The sequence below is a fragment of the Penicillium longicatenatum genome, assembly GCF_028827895.1.
Source record: "Penicillium longicatenatum strain IBT 33135 chromosome Unknown contig_6_segment0_segment0, whole genome shotgun sequence".
Taxonomy (NCBI): domain Eukaryota; kingdom Fungi; phylum Ascomycota; class Eurotiomycetes; order Eurotiales; family Aspergillaceae; genus Penicillium; species Penicillium longicatenatum.
In genome coordinates, this window is record NW_026643123.1 from 3,922,893 (window position 1) to 3,940,984 (window position 18,092).

Here is an 18,092-nt window from a genome sequence, read left to right on the forward strand (position 1 = left end):
CTAACCCACGCCGCTCCTTGAACTTTCCCTAGATAAGTCCAAGACCCTCCAAACATCGCGGTGTAGAGTATACCCTTCAAAGAATGATACTTGATTTCTCTCAAGGAACACTTGAAGCTGACGAAGCCCACATTCAAATGTTAGCTAAAGAAAGAGGGGAATAATTTGACCCTGGAAAATGCGTTAGCGGGCTTGGCAACAGTTGTCCACGGTGAGGGATCGGAATCCCCGAGTCAAGGTTGGGAAGAACCCTTATCCTTGTGAATGTGAGGCAAACAACATAGAGTATGCCCGCAAAAGAGATCCCCCGCCTCGTTCCCCCGCAAACCCCACCTGAAGATGAAGTTCAGAGATTGTCTATGAAACCCTTCTGGATTGCCAGACGATTCTTGCTTCCTATACCTCATTTAGGAGAGCATGACCTCGGGAGCTGATACCTTGTACCCATCCTCGCTCATTGACATAAATGCTTGCTACAATGCTCTCTGCTGGAGCTGCAGCATTTTGCAGCTGCCTGGCCCTTGATACTGCAACAGCTCTTCGCGCACAATGCACTGAGCAATACTTTAGTTCAATACTCCCGGAAGGCGCATCCACCATTGAAGCTGCCAAAATCTCTGCGGGTGATAGTTTTGGTCAAGGAGCCGCCGACACCGCATACCCTTATAATGCCACCAACTTGCCCGCCTCGTGTGGGATCATTGTCAACGGGACTTCCTCGGCAACATCTGCTTATACATTCGGTCTCATTCTGCCCGACAACTGGAATGAGCGATTCATGGCCGTGGGCAACGGTGGTTTCTCAAGTGGGATCAATTGGCCTTCCATGGGCAGTCTAATCCCTTAGGGATTTGCTACCATGTCCACAAACACTGGTCACAACTCCACACTCCAGAACATGAATTGGGCTTTGAATAATGATGAGTCCAAGAAAGACTGGGGTTACCGTTCTTTGCACGGTTCGACTGTTATTGCCAAGCAAATCACTGCCGATTATTACAAGAGTAAAGTCTCATACTCTTACTACGCCGGCTGCTCGACTGGAGGCAAGCAGGGAATGAAAGAAGTTCAGCGATTCCCGGAGGACTTTGATGGTGTGGTTGTGGGTCCCCCCCCCCCCCCCCTGGTGGTCCACACGCCAGCAGGGCTGGTAAATGCGAGTCAGCATGATCAACCTCCCAGAGAATGGCACCCACTATATTCACCCTGATCTATTCCCCATGATTGGCGAAGAGGTCATGCGGCAATGCGATAAATCCGATGGTATTGTGGATGGAATCATCATGGACCCCAAGAGCTGCAACTTCTACAGACGCTCTGCTCTGCACAGCTAGCAGCAACAAGTCCTTTTGTCTTACAGCCCCCCAGATCCGCACTCTGGAGGCTCTATATAGACCTCTTGTTGACGTCAACAACACATGGATATACCCCAGCTTTGGCCTCGGATCTGAGGACCAAATGACCAGCTCCTTTGGAGATGTTGGCACCAACGCCCCTAGTCTCTATGGTTCAGAGTACTACGCCAAGTACGTTTTGGACAACGCAGACTGGGATTGGCATAACTACGATTATAGCGTCATTGAGCTTGCTGATGCTCTGAATCCTGGTGATACCAACGCAGGCAACTTTGATCTGTCTGAGTTCCGTGCCAGCGGCGGCAAATTGCTTCACTACCACGGTCTTGCCGATGGCCTCATTCCTTCTGGAGCAAGTGAGTACCTCTACCAGCAGTATCTCTCCACGATGAATGAGAAGAATCTTCCTCTGGATGACTTCTACCGATTCTTTTTGATTCCTGGTATGCAGCATTGCTCGGGATCTATCAACGATGCCCCGTGGTACATTGGTGGCTTCCAGACTCTCACTGATACTGTGGGAGTTCCTGGCTACCAGGACCGGGAGCACGATGTTGTTCGTGCGCTTATGGACTGGGTTGAGAAAGGCGTTGCTGTTGAGAAGATTGTTGCGACTAAGTTCAAAAATGATGACCCAACTGAGGGTGTTGTGCGACAACGGCCTCTTTGCCCGTACCCAAAACAGGCTGTCTATAAAGGAAAGGGTGATCTTAATGATTCAGCAAGCTGGAACTGTGAAGCGTAATTTTATGAATAATTATGAATAATTCTACGAATAACTTAGCTAGTGTCACTGCCCAATCGATGGCCTATTAATAGGTTCAGTAAGATAACATTTAATAATCGTGCTATTAAGCGCTGTAAGAGAATCAAACGGATATATTGCGATTTAACAAAAGAGCGCTCTTGATCATCGGAGCTTAGCCTCCGCATGAACTAAATATATCCATGCTCTGAGTACGACGGGCTGAATTCGCTTCGAGGTGTGCGTGAAAGTATCGCTGTTTCATAGCAAGGTGTTTGAGATATATCATCTAGGGAGCCCTGCCACCTAGGAGTCTCCCCAAGAGATTCCGAAGAACAGGTCGACCCAGATCTTGTTGTGCTCCGCGAGATACACAATGAGTCGCATTCCAGATAAAGCTGGTCCCGGACATGGTCAACATAAGCCGGGGGCGGTTGGAAAGAGCTGAGGAATGTGTCGCTTTGAAAAGATTGGTGAGGGTTTATACCAGGAACCGGACACAAGATCAAGGGAAAAACCGTTGTTATCTGTAATCAACAATTAATTGGAATCCTAGATTCAAGAAATAATTGGTGGTGACTCAGTCTCATACCTCTGAGTATTTCCCGTTGGGATTCCGTAGACGCACCGATACTTTCAATGCATGCGTCACTTCGAGGACTGAAGAGCGACTGGTTGGTCGACAAGCCGCTAGAGAATTTGGCATATAGATAGTATGCGTGATATTACGCCATTGATCCCCATCGATCTCAACGCTGAGGTTTTCCTCGAACTCTTCGAATTCCGCGAGGTCCTCCGCAACAACTGTCTCCCTTGTTCGACGCACTGGGGGCTGTAATCCAGTTCGTTGGGAGATACTGTGAACCTCAAGAAGCTGAACCTTCATTTTTTCGGCGAAGAGACCCTTAAGAAGAGGAATGTATCGCATATAGACCTGAATAGGACAGCCTAGAGGGAAAGCGTGCCCCGGAACGGTAATATGGTAGGTAATCTTTTCGTCCCAAAAACCTTCAATACCCTATATAGGAGCTGGTCAGACAAAATTTGCAAGTCAAAGTCCGGAAAGCGATGATTTACCTGTGGCTCTATGAAAGAGAATATGTCTTGCATTCGTGAAACGTCCATACTGCGTGACTCGTTGATCACACCCCAAGGGCAGTTGAGTTCTGCAGTCAATTTGTACCGTATAAAGCAGTCATCCAGACCCTCGATTGTCGTAGGTAGCTTGTTGCTTAAAGCGACCGAGAAGTTAAACTCGTGGTTTCCTGGTTGCAAGACATTCTGGCCCTTTGTGAAGCCCCTCTTGAAGTTCCAGATCTGATGATAAAATATTGACTCTCGCCATGGAACTCGCTGATGTTGGCCTTGGGCATCAGTGCAGTCCCAGCTATATTGAGAGTTCAGAAGGAGTTTATATGATCATGAGCGGTCCAGCAGAAGACTTACTTATTATAGTGAATTCCTCTGATGTGCAATTTGAAATCCTTCACTGGCAGTGGCTTGCCGATACACAGAACGACCGTCCCATCCAGAGTGCCGTAGCTTGAATCTTCTCCGGTCTGTGGTAGCCATAGGGTATCATTGTCTAGTCTAGAGAATTGAAAAATTTTCAGCTCTATGGTTGAGAGTTGATCTGGTGTCGATCTAACCTTATATCAAAATAAGTGGGTACGCTTGCGGTGTGCATCCAACCAAGCAGCCATGAGGCCATAGCATCGATGTGGCAAAAATAATTAGTATTTGTTACCCAGATATGAGCAAGAGGACCTTCACTGAGCTAACCAACTATTTATACAGTGGCCCGGTGAGGCTTTCTCGCCTGCCGACTTTGGCGACCTCCGATATCTTCGGCCGCTTTGCAGCTTGAGGACCGGTGAACCAAGTGGCTTAACTCTATGACCCTTTCTTCCTGACAATACTTGCTCGCCCTACCATCAAATCGGCCCGACTCGTTTGTTCATCTTCCCGAGAACCAGTTTCCGAATCGGATGGCAATGACGATGGCGGGCGGAAGCCTTCCTAATTTGGTAACCGTCCCGCCGCTCTGTAGGGCTCCTATCCGCATACATCAACTTCGCCACGGATGAGGCAAGGAGGAAGAACACTCAGAGAAAACCGGCTATGGGAAGTAAGAATCTCCTTATTTAAATGCGGCTCTGGCTTGCAAACTTCTCTTCTGCACTCAACTTCTCTTTTCTCCTCTGGCATAAGTGAAACCCGCTTACCTCTTTATACATCTACCATCACCTTCAAATATGTACAAAAGTCAGATCCACAGCATTCGCAGACTGCAGTCCTCACTTAATCATTCCGTCAAGGGACCAGTGAGGAGTGTGATGAACGCTGCTGAGCCACCTCGCAAAGAAGGCGACATCTCCTCGGTCTTCGTTTCCCTTTCTGGAGTCAAGGAGGAAGCCCTCCCAGAGGAATTCGCCAACCAAAAACGACGCTTAATTGCTGGCAATGAAAAGCATGTGAAGGAGAGCTGGGATCGTCTTCTAAGAAATTTGCGGGAAGAGGTTCGGACCATTGGAGAGCTCGGTAGCAACATCATTCCGTCCATCGACTTCAAGGACATCAAGAACGCACCCAAGAGCTTCCAGCAGGAACTCAGGAAACGAGGTGTTGCAGTGGTTCGAGGTGTAGTTCCTGAGGCTGAGGCCCGATCTTACAAGGAATCAATTGAAGACTATGTGCGGGCTAACCCGCATACTAGAGGTAAGCAAGCTCACAGGCGTGTTGGTTTCGAGCAAATGGTATTAACACACATCTCATAGCTTTCCCACCCAATGACCCACAGGTCTTCGAGCTTTACTGGTCTCAGGCTCAGATGAAGGCCCGAACCCACCCCAACATGCTTGAAACTCAGCGATTCCTCATGAGCTTCTGGCACTCCAACGTTGCCGATGCCATGGTGGCCCCGACACACCCTCTCACATATGCCGATCGCTTGCGAATTCGCCAACCAGGTGATGCTGGATTCGCGCTCGGTCCGCACATAGATGGCGGCAGCGTTGAGCGGTGGGAGGATAACGGCTACGGCAAAGGCAAAGTCTACCAAGCCATCTGGGAGGGACGTTGGGAGGAATACGACCCATGGGAAGCCAGCTGCCGGATTCCCGCCGTGTCAGATCTGTATAACGGTGCCGGTGCATGCTCCATGTTTCGCATGTTCCAGGGCTGGCTTAGCATGTCTCACACCGGTCCTAAAGAGGGAACCCTCCTGGTGAATCCTCTTCTCTCGATGGCCACTGCATACTTCCTATTACGACCGTTCTTCGAGCCTATTTCTCAGCCTCCCGCCGGCGGATCACGCCTCGCTCTCGATACCTATCTTGACCCCAGCAACTGGCGTCTCGAGAAGAACGTAACCAGCAAGCTGGAAGGTGCTACGCCAGGCTTCTCGCAGGAGCTAAGCGACGTTCTACACCCTCATCTGCGCTTGGATGAGACGATGGTCCATGTGCCCCGCATTGCTCCCGGTGACTATGTGGCCTGGCACTCTGATGGCATCCATGCGGTTGACAAGATCCATCAGGGACTTGGCGATTCTAGCGTGATGTATATTCCTGCCTGCCCGGTTACTGAGGATAATGCTCAATACGTTCAGCGCCAGAAGAAGGACTTCTTGGAAGGAATTCCCCCTCCTGACTTTCCCGGTGGCGAGGGTGAGAGTCGCCATGTTGGCCGATTCACGGAAGCTGATCTTCGTCAGTCTAAGGATGCTGATGCGACGCGCTCTTTCGGTTTTGATGCCTGGAATGCCGAGCGAAGCGGTCTCAAGCCTGGGGAGGCTGCCATCTTGAAAAAGGCCAACCAGATCTTTGGCTTTTAAATTGTATTGCTGCGGCGGCATGCGATTTTGTACTTATACTTCGATCTTAGCATAGTGTTTACATATTCTCCAGGGCCAGAACATATACAAAAAAAATTACTTTGTCACTGTCCACACACATGATTTCCAAAGCAAGTCTTAAGCCATACTTTCTTTAAAACATTGTCAGATATGTATATCTCTTTCGAAGCATTTGCATGTGTGTTCAATGATCCATGGACAACGCCACCCGCGGGATCGAAGGGTCGTGGATCGAAGGGTCGTGACCACATGTTATATGCCAAGTGTCTTGGCAAATTTGGATCGGGCTGTAGTGCGCTGAAACTTGACGATCGCCAAGGGCCACCAATACGGGTAGGACGGGAAAAAAAAAAAAAAAGAAGAGAAAACTTGGACGGAGATTGTATATTCCATTCCGTACGGAGTTCTATAGGTTCGCTTGCGGCCTATCAAAGGTTGTAATCAACTCTACTTAGCCGAAGCAAAATGGCCTGGGGCGGCACGTTTCCCAGGGTGGGGAGAAGTGGATCAGGACAGGAACTACGGAGTAAGATAAGAGGCTTGCGCCACCCTTTTGATCAATCCACGATGAAAAGCTTGATGGCGCCAATTAAAAGATCTCGATGAATTAAAGTCCATTACGTCAGGTTCGCTTCGCCGCCCAATGCATCGCTTAGGGGCTTTAGGGGACTAAAGAACCTAAGGATATATGTCCTTCATTTCTCCGGAACCCACTCTATCGTTCGATTTTTCTTTCCTTCCTCTCTGCCCTTGGAGGAACGTTCCATCCATAGTTACCAGTGATACCCGGCTTATCGGCTAATCGGCTCACAAAGACGAGCGTCGATCTCACTTGACCTTTAAAATTCTTTATTTCTCCATCTGCAAACCATTTCAATTCCCATACCCAGAAATGGAAGGCGGAGAAATGAGTCCGGGAAGGCCCCGCGCAGAGGTGAGTTTTATTGGTTGAAGATCGGTGTTGGTCTACTTGTGTCTAATACCTGCCATAATTACAGTCCGCTGCGCGAAACGGGGGACTATCCTCTCCTACCCGTAGCTCCCGTCACGATTCTGTCTCCGGAACCACCCTTGCAGCCCGAACACCACGCCGATCTACCTTGACCAGGCCCTCTGAGACGTCGCAGATGCAGTCAGCCCAAGAGACATACGTGCAGCCAGGGTATACCGATCTAAATCCGTCATATGCGCAGCCGGCCAACAAAAAGAGACCAATCTGGTCCCTGGCGAAGCCTTTCCCCCGTGTGGTGCGACCGTCAATGGTGCCGACCGAGGAAGAGCTCCGTCGGCGACAAGCCAAAGCCCAGGCGAAAGCCCAGGCTAAGGCCCAGCATCAAGCGCATCGAGCGCAACGAACACAGCGACATGCTAACGCGAAGCATCAAACAGAGAACTCTCAGGGACTTGGGCAGGATGTCGACAATGAGGCGCAGGAAGAATCGAGAAAACCAGGGAAATTACGGCGCATGTTTAAGAAGCTCAATTGCGCGAGCTAGCTTTCATAATCAAGATTCTGACAGCGATGCTCAATCTCTGCGACATGGACCACGTCTCTGTCGCACCTCTACTCGCTTGAGCGCCAATCTTCTGGGAATGCGTCGCAGGGTGCGCTCTCGACGGCGGGAAGAGACTATCACACCACCGAGGATACCCTACAATAATGAGTACTACAATAATGACCCATTGCGACTCATCCACGAGCGGTAATAGACTCGGCTGGATGAGCTTAACAAGATCGAGATCCCGGCTCTCGACGAATCAGCCATGCCTGAGGACATCGGGAGCCACAAACAGCATTGAAAACAGACGCAAGCATTGACGGGGTGCCACTGCTTAAATATAATCGGCATAGGCCATTAATCGCGCCCCATCCATTCCCAAGTTTGCTTGTTGTGGTGACAATTAGACTGTTCGCAATTGCTATAGCAGAGCAAATTGTCCAGATTGAAGCGAATAGGTATCACAAGACCCATGAACATTTGATTTCCATTTATCTGGCAGGGACTCGGACAGTCAGCAAATGTAGTCTCCACTGGGGAGTGAGGAGCAAAGCGCAGTCCTCCGCACACCGACAATGCGAATGCTTCCACCTCTCATCTTCCCCTGTAGCGCCCCTCGACTTTGCACCACATGCAGTCAGTACACAAATGCATGGTTTCACATATCAAACGCGAGTCAGATTTTTGTGTTCGGTGGGCTATCTTAAAATTGTGAGAATCAAAGATCAAAGGTGAAAGAATTAAAGCAAACCCTGGTCATTTGTACCCATGAGATGCCCAGTCTCCATGTTTTTGAATGAGAATGGGCCTGAGGGGATCAAGTAGCTTTTAGAATATATTAATATTTCCTTTCTGAACCGTTGAAGCCGATAAAATCAAGATGTAACTTTAATTAGCAAGGTTGGATCTCCGGGGGCTGGTAAACCTTGGAAGCAAGAAAAGTTTAAAACCCCACTTAGATGTGTTGACATGTCAGAAAATATGGCCATGGAACCGGGCAATTCGGAAAATATTTGTGACTAGACCATAATTCCAATGCTACCAATAACCAGATCCTCATTGCTGTTTCAATCTTTAGAATGTGGAATTGTGGGACATTACGCGCATTGTATCGATGCACGACAGCCCCAAGCGCCGACATTGAAATGTCTCGCCAATCAGAAGCTCATAGTTGAACCAGTTCGACTGTTCCAAAGCACCTTGCCCCATTAATCTATCTGGCTAATTTTAGTTCGCAATTCTATCCGACCTACTAATGGGCATTGTGTGGAAATCACCTGACGTCGGCAGGTCCGAGGGGAAACAAAGAGATCCGGTTCTGGCGAGCTGAATGGTGGGGAAGAGGGGCAGCTGAGGGGCTTCAAGCGGAGACAGGAGCCGAGAAAAGCAACAGGATCGGAAAGATCGCAACAATCAAGGCGAAACTGACAGTTGAACCAAGAAGGATCGTGCTCTGGCGTCATGGAGGCGCGGCCGTTGCCATAACAACGTGCATGTAAACACGGGTCTTCGGGCGAGACCCTCACCTATCTTTATCGCAGTCGATCCCTAGATCTGCGAACGATCAGATTTCATTTCATTTTCTCTCTCTTCTCAACTTTGAGTTCTACTTCATCTTTCGACGCCCCTCGAACAAATACACATCCATCCACCGAGGCAGATAGCCGTTCAATCGCTTGTTAAAGGCCCGCACTAAAACAAGGGGGGATTCCATTCCATCCATCATGAGCCAGATGTATGACGACCAGTATTATGCGGCTTCGCGACGTCGCTCCGTTGCCACACCTCCTCCATCCCACTCACCACGTCACAGTCGAACCCGCAGCCACAGTGTCCGAGTGAGCAACGGCACAGCCAGTACCAACACCAGTTTTTCCAGTGGACGAATGTCGGAAGCTACCAATATTACGCAGCCGCCTTCCTACTCAAAAAAGTTTGTGGTGGTTGGAGATGGCGGTTGTGGCAAGACATGCTTGTTGATTAGCTATTCGCAAGGCTATTTCCCCGAGGTAGGATACATCCCCCACACCCCCGCGGTTTTGCAGGATCACTGATCCCGCTTCCAGAAATATGTTCCCACAGTGTTCGAAAATTACATTACTCAGACTGTTCACCGGGCATCCGGGAAGACGGTCGAGTTAGCTCTTTGGGATACGGCGGGACAGGAAGAATATGATCGTTTGCGCCCGCTGTCCTACCCAGAGACGGACCTGTTGTTTGTCTGTTTTGCAATCGACTGTCCCGCATCATTGGAAAATGTCGTCGATAAGGTCAGTCCAGCACTTGCTTTGCGTTGTTGTCCGTCACTAACAATCCGCAGTGGTACCCCGAGGTCCTACACTTCTGCCCCACAACTCCCATTATCCTGGTTGGGCTCAAATCAGATCTCCGCACTAAGCGCACATGCATCGAACTCCTCAAGACACAAGGCCTAACACCTATTACTCCGGAACAAGGTCAAGCTGTGGCCCACCGGATGGGAGCCAGCTACGTGGAGTGCAGCAGTAAAGAGATGCGGGGTGTTGACGACGTCTTCGCCCAAGCAGTCGACACTGTTGTCACAACCGAGGAAGAAAGCTGGAAGCCCACCAAGCAATCATCATCATCAAATAACCGCAACAGTGTCAAGCCATCTGGTGGCGGGCGACCCGGCAAGAAGATCAAGAAGCGGACCTGCAAGATCCTGTAAATTGATTCTTCCCCTTGACATGACCTTTATTCTTCTTTTTTTCTCTTTTCTCCTCGGCCCGATCACAGCCTGGTTGCTTTGTCGGCTATCTTGCCTATTCTTTCGTGTTTGTGACGTTGGCGCAAGCTGGACAGAGCTGGACAGAGCTGGACAACTGTAAAAAACTTCTCTTCCCGTCTGGAGACGCTGCGCGCTCCCAGACAATTCTCGACTTTTCCTTGGAGGCGGCTTTTTCGTTTTGACACTGTTCTGATTCTTGTTTTCTTTGGCTTTGCCCGTCTTTTTTTCATGGCCCTTCCTGTTCTCTTCATGGCTCTCATGATCCGGGTCGTTGCCATTTTTTCCTTGGCATGCATGGGACTGGTGTTCTCAATTATGTTATCTGATATGTTACGTTGGCAAGCGAGCTCCTATGAGTTACTGAATACATTGAGATTCTGATGTTAAGCAGACCCTCGTAAACGTAAAGCATGATATTTCGTCAAGTGATAGTAATGGTATCTAGGAAGTACAAGAAAGACGCAAGCCCAGGTCAAGATCAAATGGGCTTTTAAAGCATTGTTTCATCGTCCTCTTCCTTCTTTATCGGATGTTCTTCGCTCTCCCCACTGACTTGCCGCTTGCCCTCACCTCCCTCCTCATTCTCTTCCGGTTGGCCCATAAAGTTCTCAAATTGTGACCAGAGAGCCTCCACCGAGCTAAATTCATTTCCAACCTAAACTTATCAGCACAGGATACGGGAGATCAAAAGCGCCATGGATGGCATACCGTGATAATACTCTCCAGATTCCGATTAAGCTTATTCATATTCTGAAGCACCTGCTCCATACCCTAAAGAAAAAGGATAAGAGATCAATAATGAAACCGGAATACTCAGACAATAACATACCACCGCAATCTCCCGAACCAATTCCTCGCGTTGTTGCTCAAAAACAGTCGGAGTAGCGCGGCCCCCGGAACCGGGAGTAGAGTTGGCCCAGGCCATCTTGCTCGAATATCAAGTATATCGAAATAGCTTGCGGGATCTATATTCGAGTCGTGGCTGATTCAATTCTCGTCCGCAATGGGTTAACGCGACTGTTGCGGTGTTCCGGCAACTCTGATTCGTGCTGGATTCTTCAGGATTCACAAACTCGGCTGGAACCGACGATCAATTCTTGTCTTGGATTTCTCAAAGTATGGTGGTACCTGATTATGTACTGCTTGCGTGACGCAGGAACAAAAGGGAAAGACATTGGTAGGCAGGAGAAGTTGTTGACGGTGGGGCTGCCGATAAGATAAGCGTATCTCATTGGCAATCGGCCTAACACTGGACACACGCGTGTGAGAACTTTGATTTCTGCACTTATGGTCGTTTTCCCATCTCAAGGTACTCAATACAATAATTTCGAGCTCATTTATAATTGTCACACTCTTTGACCAGAACATGATTTGTTCTCTTTATGGACAATGCATCATTTCATCGGTCGGAGCAACTTGTAGAAATGTGTAAAGACGCAGGTGTGAAGCTGATCTATTTGCTACCGTACTCGCCGGACCTGAACACACCGAAGAATTTTTTGCAGAGCTGAAAGGAATCATTCGGCGTAACTGGAATTACTACGGAGAGAGGATTTGATGTCTTCTTTGAACGGTGTATATGGCTGTTGCGAATTAGATGAGGTCGGTCCGGGGGCCGGGAAGTGTATGTGACTGTGGACCGTATGTGTAAAGTGTAGATCGACACAAGAGAAACATGAGTTACGGGAGCGAAAATGGCGTCAAAAGCCGAGGACTAACATTGTACCGTCTAATTATAAGTGAAGGGCTCGTCTCCTGCTCATTTTGATCAGCTAATGCATCCAAAGTCGTAGTATCGAGAACCCATCATGAATGAATCAGATTGGCGAACGAATATTGCCTAAAGCAATTCTTAATTGTGATCTCTACCAGGGATCTTTTTACGATCACTGAAGCCCACGTGGCTGACGCTCCTCGAAGTGGGCGTCCAAAGAAACAAGCACCTGAGATACTAGCTGAGGAACGGCTTGACCGAAATGATCTCGAGGAAAGATGCACCGGCATTGCCGATGAAATAAGCACTGAACTTAATGTAACATTTCCGATGGAATTTTGACAAGTTTTCAGAAGATCGGGCCTTTTAGAGAATTTGCTAATACATTCTGGTCTAATAGCATGAGCCCGAATTGAGCGATGAGCTTGAAGCTTTGCGTATTGACACTGAACATTAGAGGACTGCAAAAATATGGTCTGCCGTGGGAGTTTGAGTTCAGGATTCGGCGGATACATTCTTCTCTATAAAGCTATAGGAACAAAGCAGGAATTTGAAACATTTGTTCCGATATTTACGGTCTACAACTTCCATTGGTTCTGAAGAAGTCCCCAGAGTATTGGTAGATGGTATTCCTCATCTATAGAATCATCAATTTCTAACTCTGGTCCGCCCACTGCCAAGGGCTAATCCCGCCATCGTGGGACATAATGAAATTTTGCATCGTCGTCTTCTTCTGCTCATTTACCTTGTCAAAAGAGTCGTCCTTAACTTTGGCGTTCCGAGACTCCAGCAAGTCACCCATCTCATGATCGACGACCTTCCCTTGAGAAAATAAGAGGGCCGAATATCGTTTTCCTGAGCATCCAGTCCCCCTTCTAAAAGGTAATTCGTAGTAAATATGTTCTCCCGTTAGGCTGTCAGCTTCAGGGAAGTACCAAGGCTGTGGGCGTACATGATATCGTAATGGCGTAGAATTAGCATCAGGCTTGAGCTTTCCGACGGCAAAAAATGATGGTGAAGGCGAGTACCAAAATGCCAGTCACGTTTATCCCACGCCACCATTTGCGAGCATATAGTCTGGTATATCTATAAAATCACGGTCTTCTCTCGTTGTAGAACAAGGCCGGACTCTCAGGCGAAATTTAACAACAGCTCCACCACTTTGAGATGTCTTTCTTGAAAAGTTTAGATAGGTCTTACGAGAGATTGTGGTATTTCTTTAGGCTCAAGCTCTTCTACCTCTATGCTTAATTGATGACAGCAAGGCAGTAAACTGGGTGACGCCTGATCCCTCCGGAGCGCAAAACGTGTACTATATAGCGCGGACTTGACATAGGGAATGCTATTGTTTTCAGAGCATGGAATAACTCACCGACTTGGTTGTAACGGCCATCTTAATTAGAAAGAAGACTACGAGACAATTGTGTAGATCATGGCTGGTCTGAATTGTCTCTTGTGGGGAAGGAATATAATATGTAGGAGAAGTTCATTGGGTAGCCGCATAAATCCGGTGTTATTTCAGTATACGTAAGTGATGAATGGTGGCACTGATGGGTGAATGGTGAGGGGTTCTCAGAGGAGTGTTGGAGTTCGGAAGTGCCCAGCCAGGGTCCATTAGCGCATTTCTCGGAGATCTCACATGAGGTCGCCGATCGCACTCATAAGTCGACTACATAGATCAGTAAAGTGCTGATACTTCTCCCATCAGATGACTCTTGATGATTGGTACAATTATTTCTCTTTCATTGGTGATTAATCCAACGGTAAGAACTAGATAAAAGGTGGGCGTAAACCATGGAACCGTCACTTGCACAAACGTGGATCGAGTTGACTCCCGAGTTCTATTTTCAGTTTGTCACCTGAGTTCTTTGCTCATTTAAACGACCGGGACGATCGGCACCAAATAATTTGAAAGCCAAAGATCTCGATGCGTCCACAACTCGTCCCAGGAGATAATGGGCGACAACCAGAAAAGAAGGGGAAATAAGCCCAGAGCCAAGCCAAGACTCCAAAGTTCTACGCCAATTACCTATCAGCAGAGCCAGTTTGAGAATTCGCTGGGCTTGTGTAAGATGCAATCTCCGATCATCTCACAGCGATAAAGATTCCACATTTCATTTCGCAATTTCACAATCGCATGGTCCAGATAATTCCCCACATCGACTCAGACATGAAAAAGCCCCGTCTGGCCACAGTGCTAGCTCGCCGATTGTTGTACCTTGTCTCACCTCTAGCCGAGCCGGCTCGTCCCAGGGTCCATGGTACCTGGAAAGGCGTTCGGTGCCACGGATCACGAAATTCCACATCCCACCCAGGTCCGGCTGGGTTTCAGATCTGTTCAGGTACAGGGCGTTTGTTTGTGTCCCAATTTTTTTTTTTTTAGCGATTCTTTCGCTTGCTCGGAGGAGCGGTATGTGACAGAGTTTTTGAGGTGGGCCAAGGTTGTATTGGATCGGAAGAATAAGGCTCCAGGGCTACGTGGTCAAGGAGCATTTCCGAAAGGACAGTGGCATCATGGATCTTGGCAAGAGGTAATCAAAAATAATAGAGAGCTCCTTGGTTTTCTTTTTCCCGTATATACAAATTTCGGTGTCATAGAAACGCCAGGGAAAAAATTGTCAGCGTTGGAATTGGAGTGCGCAATTCCAAGACATTTATCTCGTAGAGAAATGGCAATTCAATCGTCAATCATTATCATAGAAAGCGGAGGTATCGGTACAATCCTTGCCAACGCGACCAGCAAAATAATAACCAGTCAAAGGCTCAACAACCTCAACGTGAAGACCCCCGCTTCCCAAACCTAGGGATGAGGTGTCTTGATGCCATATTCATGATTCATTTATCATCCGTCTTGTCCCGTGATGTATGGATATCCCGCATTCGTGTAGATTCGTTATCGTTTAGTTCGTGCTCCTCAGGAGTGGGTAGAAGAGAAAGAGGATAGTAGGCAGAGGTAGAGGTGAAGGTGTCGTGTATTATGAGTTTCGTCGCGGCTGGGCTAGGATATTGCTAAACCGTTTCCAGCGCGCGGTAGGTGACGTCGAACTAGTCCGCGAAAGATGTCCTTTGTCTTCGGGCTTAGAAGACGATTGCGTAGAGGAGCGAGGACGACCACCGATAGTGGCTTCGTGATCTGCGAGGACATCTTCTAGCCGGACGTCGGACTCGGAGCGTAGAGGCGAGTCCTTTGGATCGAGGATCTCGATGAATTTGGAGGGTGTATCGCGCATTTTGTTTGTTTTGCTTGAGTTGAAACAAAAACTAAACGAGCGTGGTTCCTCAATATTGCAGGTGGGAGAGGTGGGAAAGATGACGGAAGTTGACCTATATAAGGCTGCCGTAGAGATGAGACACAGGATTGTCACAGTAAGCGCCGTTTCACCCAACACACAAGCGAGAGTATAGAGGTTAGATTGGAAAGGGGAAATTGGAAATTGTGGAAAACAATGAATTTAAGTGAAGATCGAAGTGTAATTTTGGCTTGAAAGTCATTTTGGCACATTGACCAGTCTGGAACTATCGTGTGGATCCCCCGAAGATCAGGGGACTGAAAGAACCCACTAAGAATTACTCAGAATACGGAGACATTTTTCTCTCGTTCTTGTCTTCTCCTTTTCCAGGGAACAGGGGGCTTTCCTGTGTCCTCTGTACTCCGTACGACTGGTAGGTTCTCACTGGTACTACTTGGATAGCTCCGTCAGATGTATCATGCATGATGCCCAGAGGATGATTTTTTTGATGCTCATTCGCTATACGTTTCCATCATTGGCAGAATTTCCCAATTGGGCCCAAGTGATGGGCAAAGGGGGGGGTTGTAGAGGGTGGGTGCCGGCACGAAACGGCGAAGGATCAGCGTTCGGCAGCCACTCGCATGGCGCGGTGGCGTTCTGCAGTCTGACCAGTGACCGTTGGGGCGGAGGGGGGAAGAATTCCTTGGGGGTTCATGGTTTAGATCTCCGTGGGTCTGAGGGGCACACTTGCGCGGCCCTCAAGCCTTCCAGAATGGTTCAGGGTCATTCGCGCGTGCGACCGTGTACTCCGTATACTCGGGTTAGGCTTGCGCGCAGTCTTACACACCACACTCAGCAGAACACAGGCGTCCTTCTTCGTAATCAAGATTCAAGGGTCATCACACGCTATTTTCTGCATGGTGGCCCCCCTTTTAATTATTCATGACGTCGGAGGCTCCCGGTGGCTCGATGGGAGACTGTGTTGCGGAGGTGTTCGTGCATTCTTACTCCACGATCGGCTTCATGTTTCTATATAAAGAAAGCAGCGAGGAATGTCCATGATAATCTCGAGAGGGGCGATGGCAACGTAATCCGTACCTCGCACAGTACAACTCCCCCTGCCTAACTCGATCCAGTAAATACTCCCAAGTGGGATCTGCCCTGTGCGCCCGCCACTCTGATGTCAATCACCTCAGTTGATAAGCTCGACTTTGCTCTATCTTAATTAATTGCTTCTTCTTCAGCGAGTTGGAACAGAATCCCGGGCATCCCGTACATGGCCTGATTTCACAATTGGTCACGCCCCTTGCAGTCGTGTCCTCCAGGGTTTGATCCCGATGCGCATCGTCACATAACTACAGTATCTGTGGATTTCATTGTACACCACTTCCCCTCCGTTACCCTACAATAAAATGGGGCCAACCCGCCACCTCGCCTCTCACAGCTCCCCACCAAAACATCATTGGGTACATTCACATTCGTCATGTCTGACGATACCCTTGTAGGGGGTCTACGCATCTTACGACATACTCATCTCAGAAATACCGTAGTTGAATTGATTTTGGCCAGTAGGCATGCAACAATATCGCACGGGAAGAACCAGAACGCCTCATGAATCGAAAAAAAAAAAGCAAAGGAAACCACACTGACAATATCGAGCCCTGACGGCCCTTCGTAGATATCTCCCATCTAATCCTCCATGCCTGGCTGCGGGGTTCGAGGACTTCGGTCCGTATGCTTCGGATACAAACTCGCTGCTTCACATTTCCGCCTGTTCAGTACTGGCGCATGATCGTCGACCCGTGAAGTGGCCTTCCCCGCAGGCACTAGCTCAGGCCCTAACAACCGCGCGTACAGCTGATCTAGTGCACCGGTCGCACTCGCATCGTATGATCATATTATTTTAGTTGCAGGTCCGTCATTTCCACACTGTCTGCCGCGCCCATCCAGAGGATGTTGTTACACCTGAGAATCAAGTCAGTGACTGTCCACATCACAAGCAGCGTAGCAATGGCAGGTATTGCTTGTATGAATCCTGGTTTCGGGGTATGCGTACCGAATCAGAACAAGACCCAGAGATCCAGTCTGCTTTCCATCGATGAATTCCTCCGTATCACGCAGCAGAACGTTCATGTAGGAATCGATGCTCTCGAGGGTACCCTTGTACTCGGTCTGGCCCCATTTCAGGCGAATGATCATCTCGGTGCCGACTCTGTAGGCGCAAATAAGTCAGTCTCCGTCATTTCCAAATTCTTTGACATAGTATCCAAAGAACATATCGAAGATATCCATGAGAATAGGATGAATGCTTTGGGGTCGTGGGGGATCGCGTACCTAGCCTGCAAGTACGGCCGGGGGTTGACTGGTTGGAACTAAAAGGCAAAGAGCAGTGTTAGCCTATTCTCCGCGATCTAAATTGCTCTTCTGATGGCAGGTATGAGCCCGCGGCGAAGCTCGATGGTGGGCAGGAGTCGGGTCGGGATCTGACGTACGCTCATTGTGGCGGTATGTCGGCCGGATTCGGTCTAATTGTATTATTGAATGGGATTTTGAAGGGAAGAGAAGAGAAAGAGCCGAGCAATGGAGCTTCCTTCTCGGTTTGATCGTGATGGTCGGGGGTGGTCTGGAGTCGTGAAGCGCGAAAATGTGAGCTGGACGGGTTCAAGGAGCGGAGCCAATGAGACGCTGTAAAGTCTCACCGCTTTTGTCTCATACAGCACGATATGGCTTTTACAGTTTGCCTTCCGTTTTGATAATTAAACAGTTGGACCTACGTAGGTTCTTTTTCTCTAGGTCTAGCTGTTTTCTTTTTGTTGTAAAAGCTTACGTACCAGAGCTACTCTTTTTAATGGGACGTAAACGTATGTAGCTTCGACGCCATCACTGCTGGACGGCACATCCTGTACTGCCACTGAATCCCACAGATTCCCACTCCACACGCTAA

The 18,092-nt window shown here is 48.7% G+C and overlaps 8 protein-coding genes across 8 annotated transcripts; 4 read left to right on the top strand and 4 right to left on the bottom strand.

The window, feature by feature from the left end:
* Positions 1-466: 466 nt before the first annotated feature.
* Positions 467-2,100, top strand: N7484_009662 (ferulic acid Esterase/Feruloyl esterase; the record flags this gene model as incomplete). Its single annotated transcript, XM_057120049.1, has 3 exons — positions 467-784; positions 848-1,160; positions 1,331-2,100. The coding sequence occupies 3 exons, from the start codon at positions 467-469 to the stop codon at positions 2,098-2,100; spliced, it is 1,401 nt and encodes a 466-aa protein (XP_056969604.1).
* A 586-nt stretch (positions 2,101-2,686) lies between these two features.
* Positions 2,687-3,811, bottom strand: N7484_009663 (arrestin family protein; the record flags this gene model as incomplete). Its single annotated transcript, XM_057120050.1, has 4 exons — positions 2,687-3,118; positions 3,178-3,487; positions 3,547-3,690; positions 3,750-3,811. 4 exons carry the CDS (start codon positions 3,809-3,811, stop codon positions 2,687-2,689), a joined length of 948 nt encoding a protein of 315 aa, XP_056969605.1.
* Positions 3,812-4,355: 544 nt separating this feature from the next.
* On the top strand, positions 4,356-5,935 carry N7484_009664 (DUF1479 domain-containing protein; the record flags this gene model as incomplete). Its single annotated transcript, XM_057120051.1, has 2 exons — positions 4,356-4,818; positions 4,878-5,935. The coding sequence occupies 2 exons, from the start codon at positions 4,356-4,358 to the stop codon at positions 5,933-5,935; spliced, it is 1,521 nt and encodes a 506-aa protein (XP_056969606.1).
* Positions 5,936-6,848: 913 nt separating this feature from the next.
* N7484_009665 (Major intrinsic protein) lies at positions 6,849-7,452 on the top strand (the record flags this gene model as incomplete). The annotated part of the gene is made up of 2 exons (XM_057120052.1): positions 6,849-6,890; positions 6,955-7,452. 2 exons carry the CDS (start codon positions 6,849-6,851, stop codon positions 7,450-7,452), a joined length of 540 nt encoding a protein of 179 aa, XP_056969607.1.
* Positions 7,453-9,179: 1,727 nt separating this feature from the next.
* On the top strand, positions 9,180-10,144 carry N7484_009666 (Rho4-like protein; the record flags this gene model as incomplete). The annotated part of the gene is made up of 3 exons (XM_057120053.1): positions 9,180-9,464; positions 9,522-9,725; positions 9,776-10,144. 3 exons carry the CDS (start codon positions 9,180-9,182, stop codon positions 10,142-10,144), a joined length of 858 nt encoding a protein of 285 aa, XP_056969608.1.
* A 550-nt stretch (positions 10,145-10,694) lies between these two features.
* On the bottom strand, positions 10,695-11,129 carry N7484_009667 (DASH complex subunit DAD1; the record flags this gene model as incomplete). The annotated part of the gene is made up of 3 exons (XM_057120054.1): positions 10,695-10,859; positions 10,913-10,975; positions 11,034-11,129. The coding sequence occupies 3 exons, from the start codon at positions 11,127-11,129 to the stop codon at positions 10,695-10,697; spliced, it is 324 nt and encodes a 107-aa protein (XP_056969609.1).
* A 3,764-nt stretch (positions 11,130-14,893) lies between these two features.
* Positions 14,894-15,148, bottom strand: N7484_009668 (uncharacterized protein; the record flags this gene model as incomplete). Its single annotated transcript, XM_057120055.1, has 1 exon — positions 14,894-15,148. One exon carries the CDS (start codon positions 15,146-15,148, stop codon positions 14,894-14,896), a length of 255 nt encoding a protein of 84 aa, XP_056969610.1.
* Positions 15,149-16,986: 1,838 nt separating this feature from the next.
* On the bottom strand, positions 16,987-17,646 carry N7484_009669 (small nuclear ribonucleoprotein F; the record flags this gene model as incomplete). The annotated part of the gene is made up of 4 exons (XM_057120056.1): positions 16,987-17,113; positions 17,205-17,360; positions 17,483-17,520; positions 17,641-17,646. The coding sequence occupies 4 exons, from the start codon at positions 17,644-17,646 to the stop codon at positions 17,047-17,049; spliced, it is 267 nt and encodes an 88-aa protein (XP_056969611.1). The 3' UTR covers positions 16,987-17,046.
* Positions 17,647-18,092: the final 446 nt, after the last annotated feature.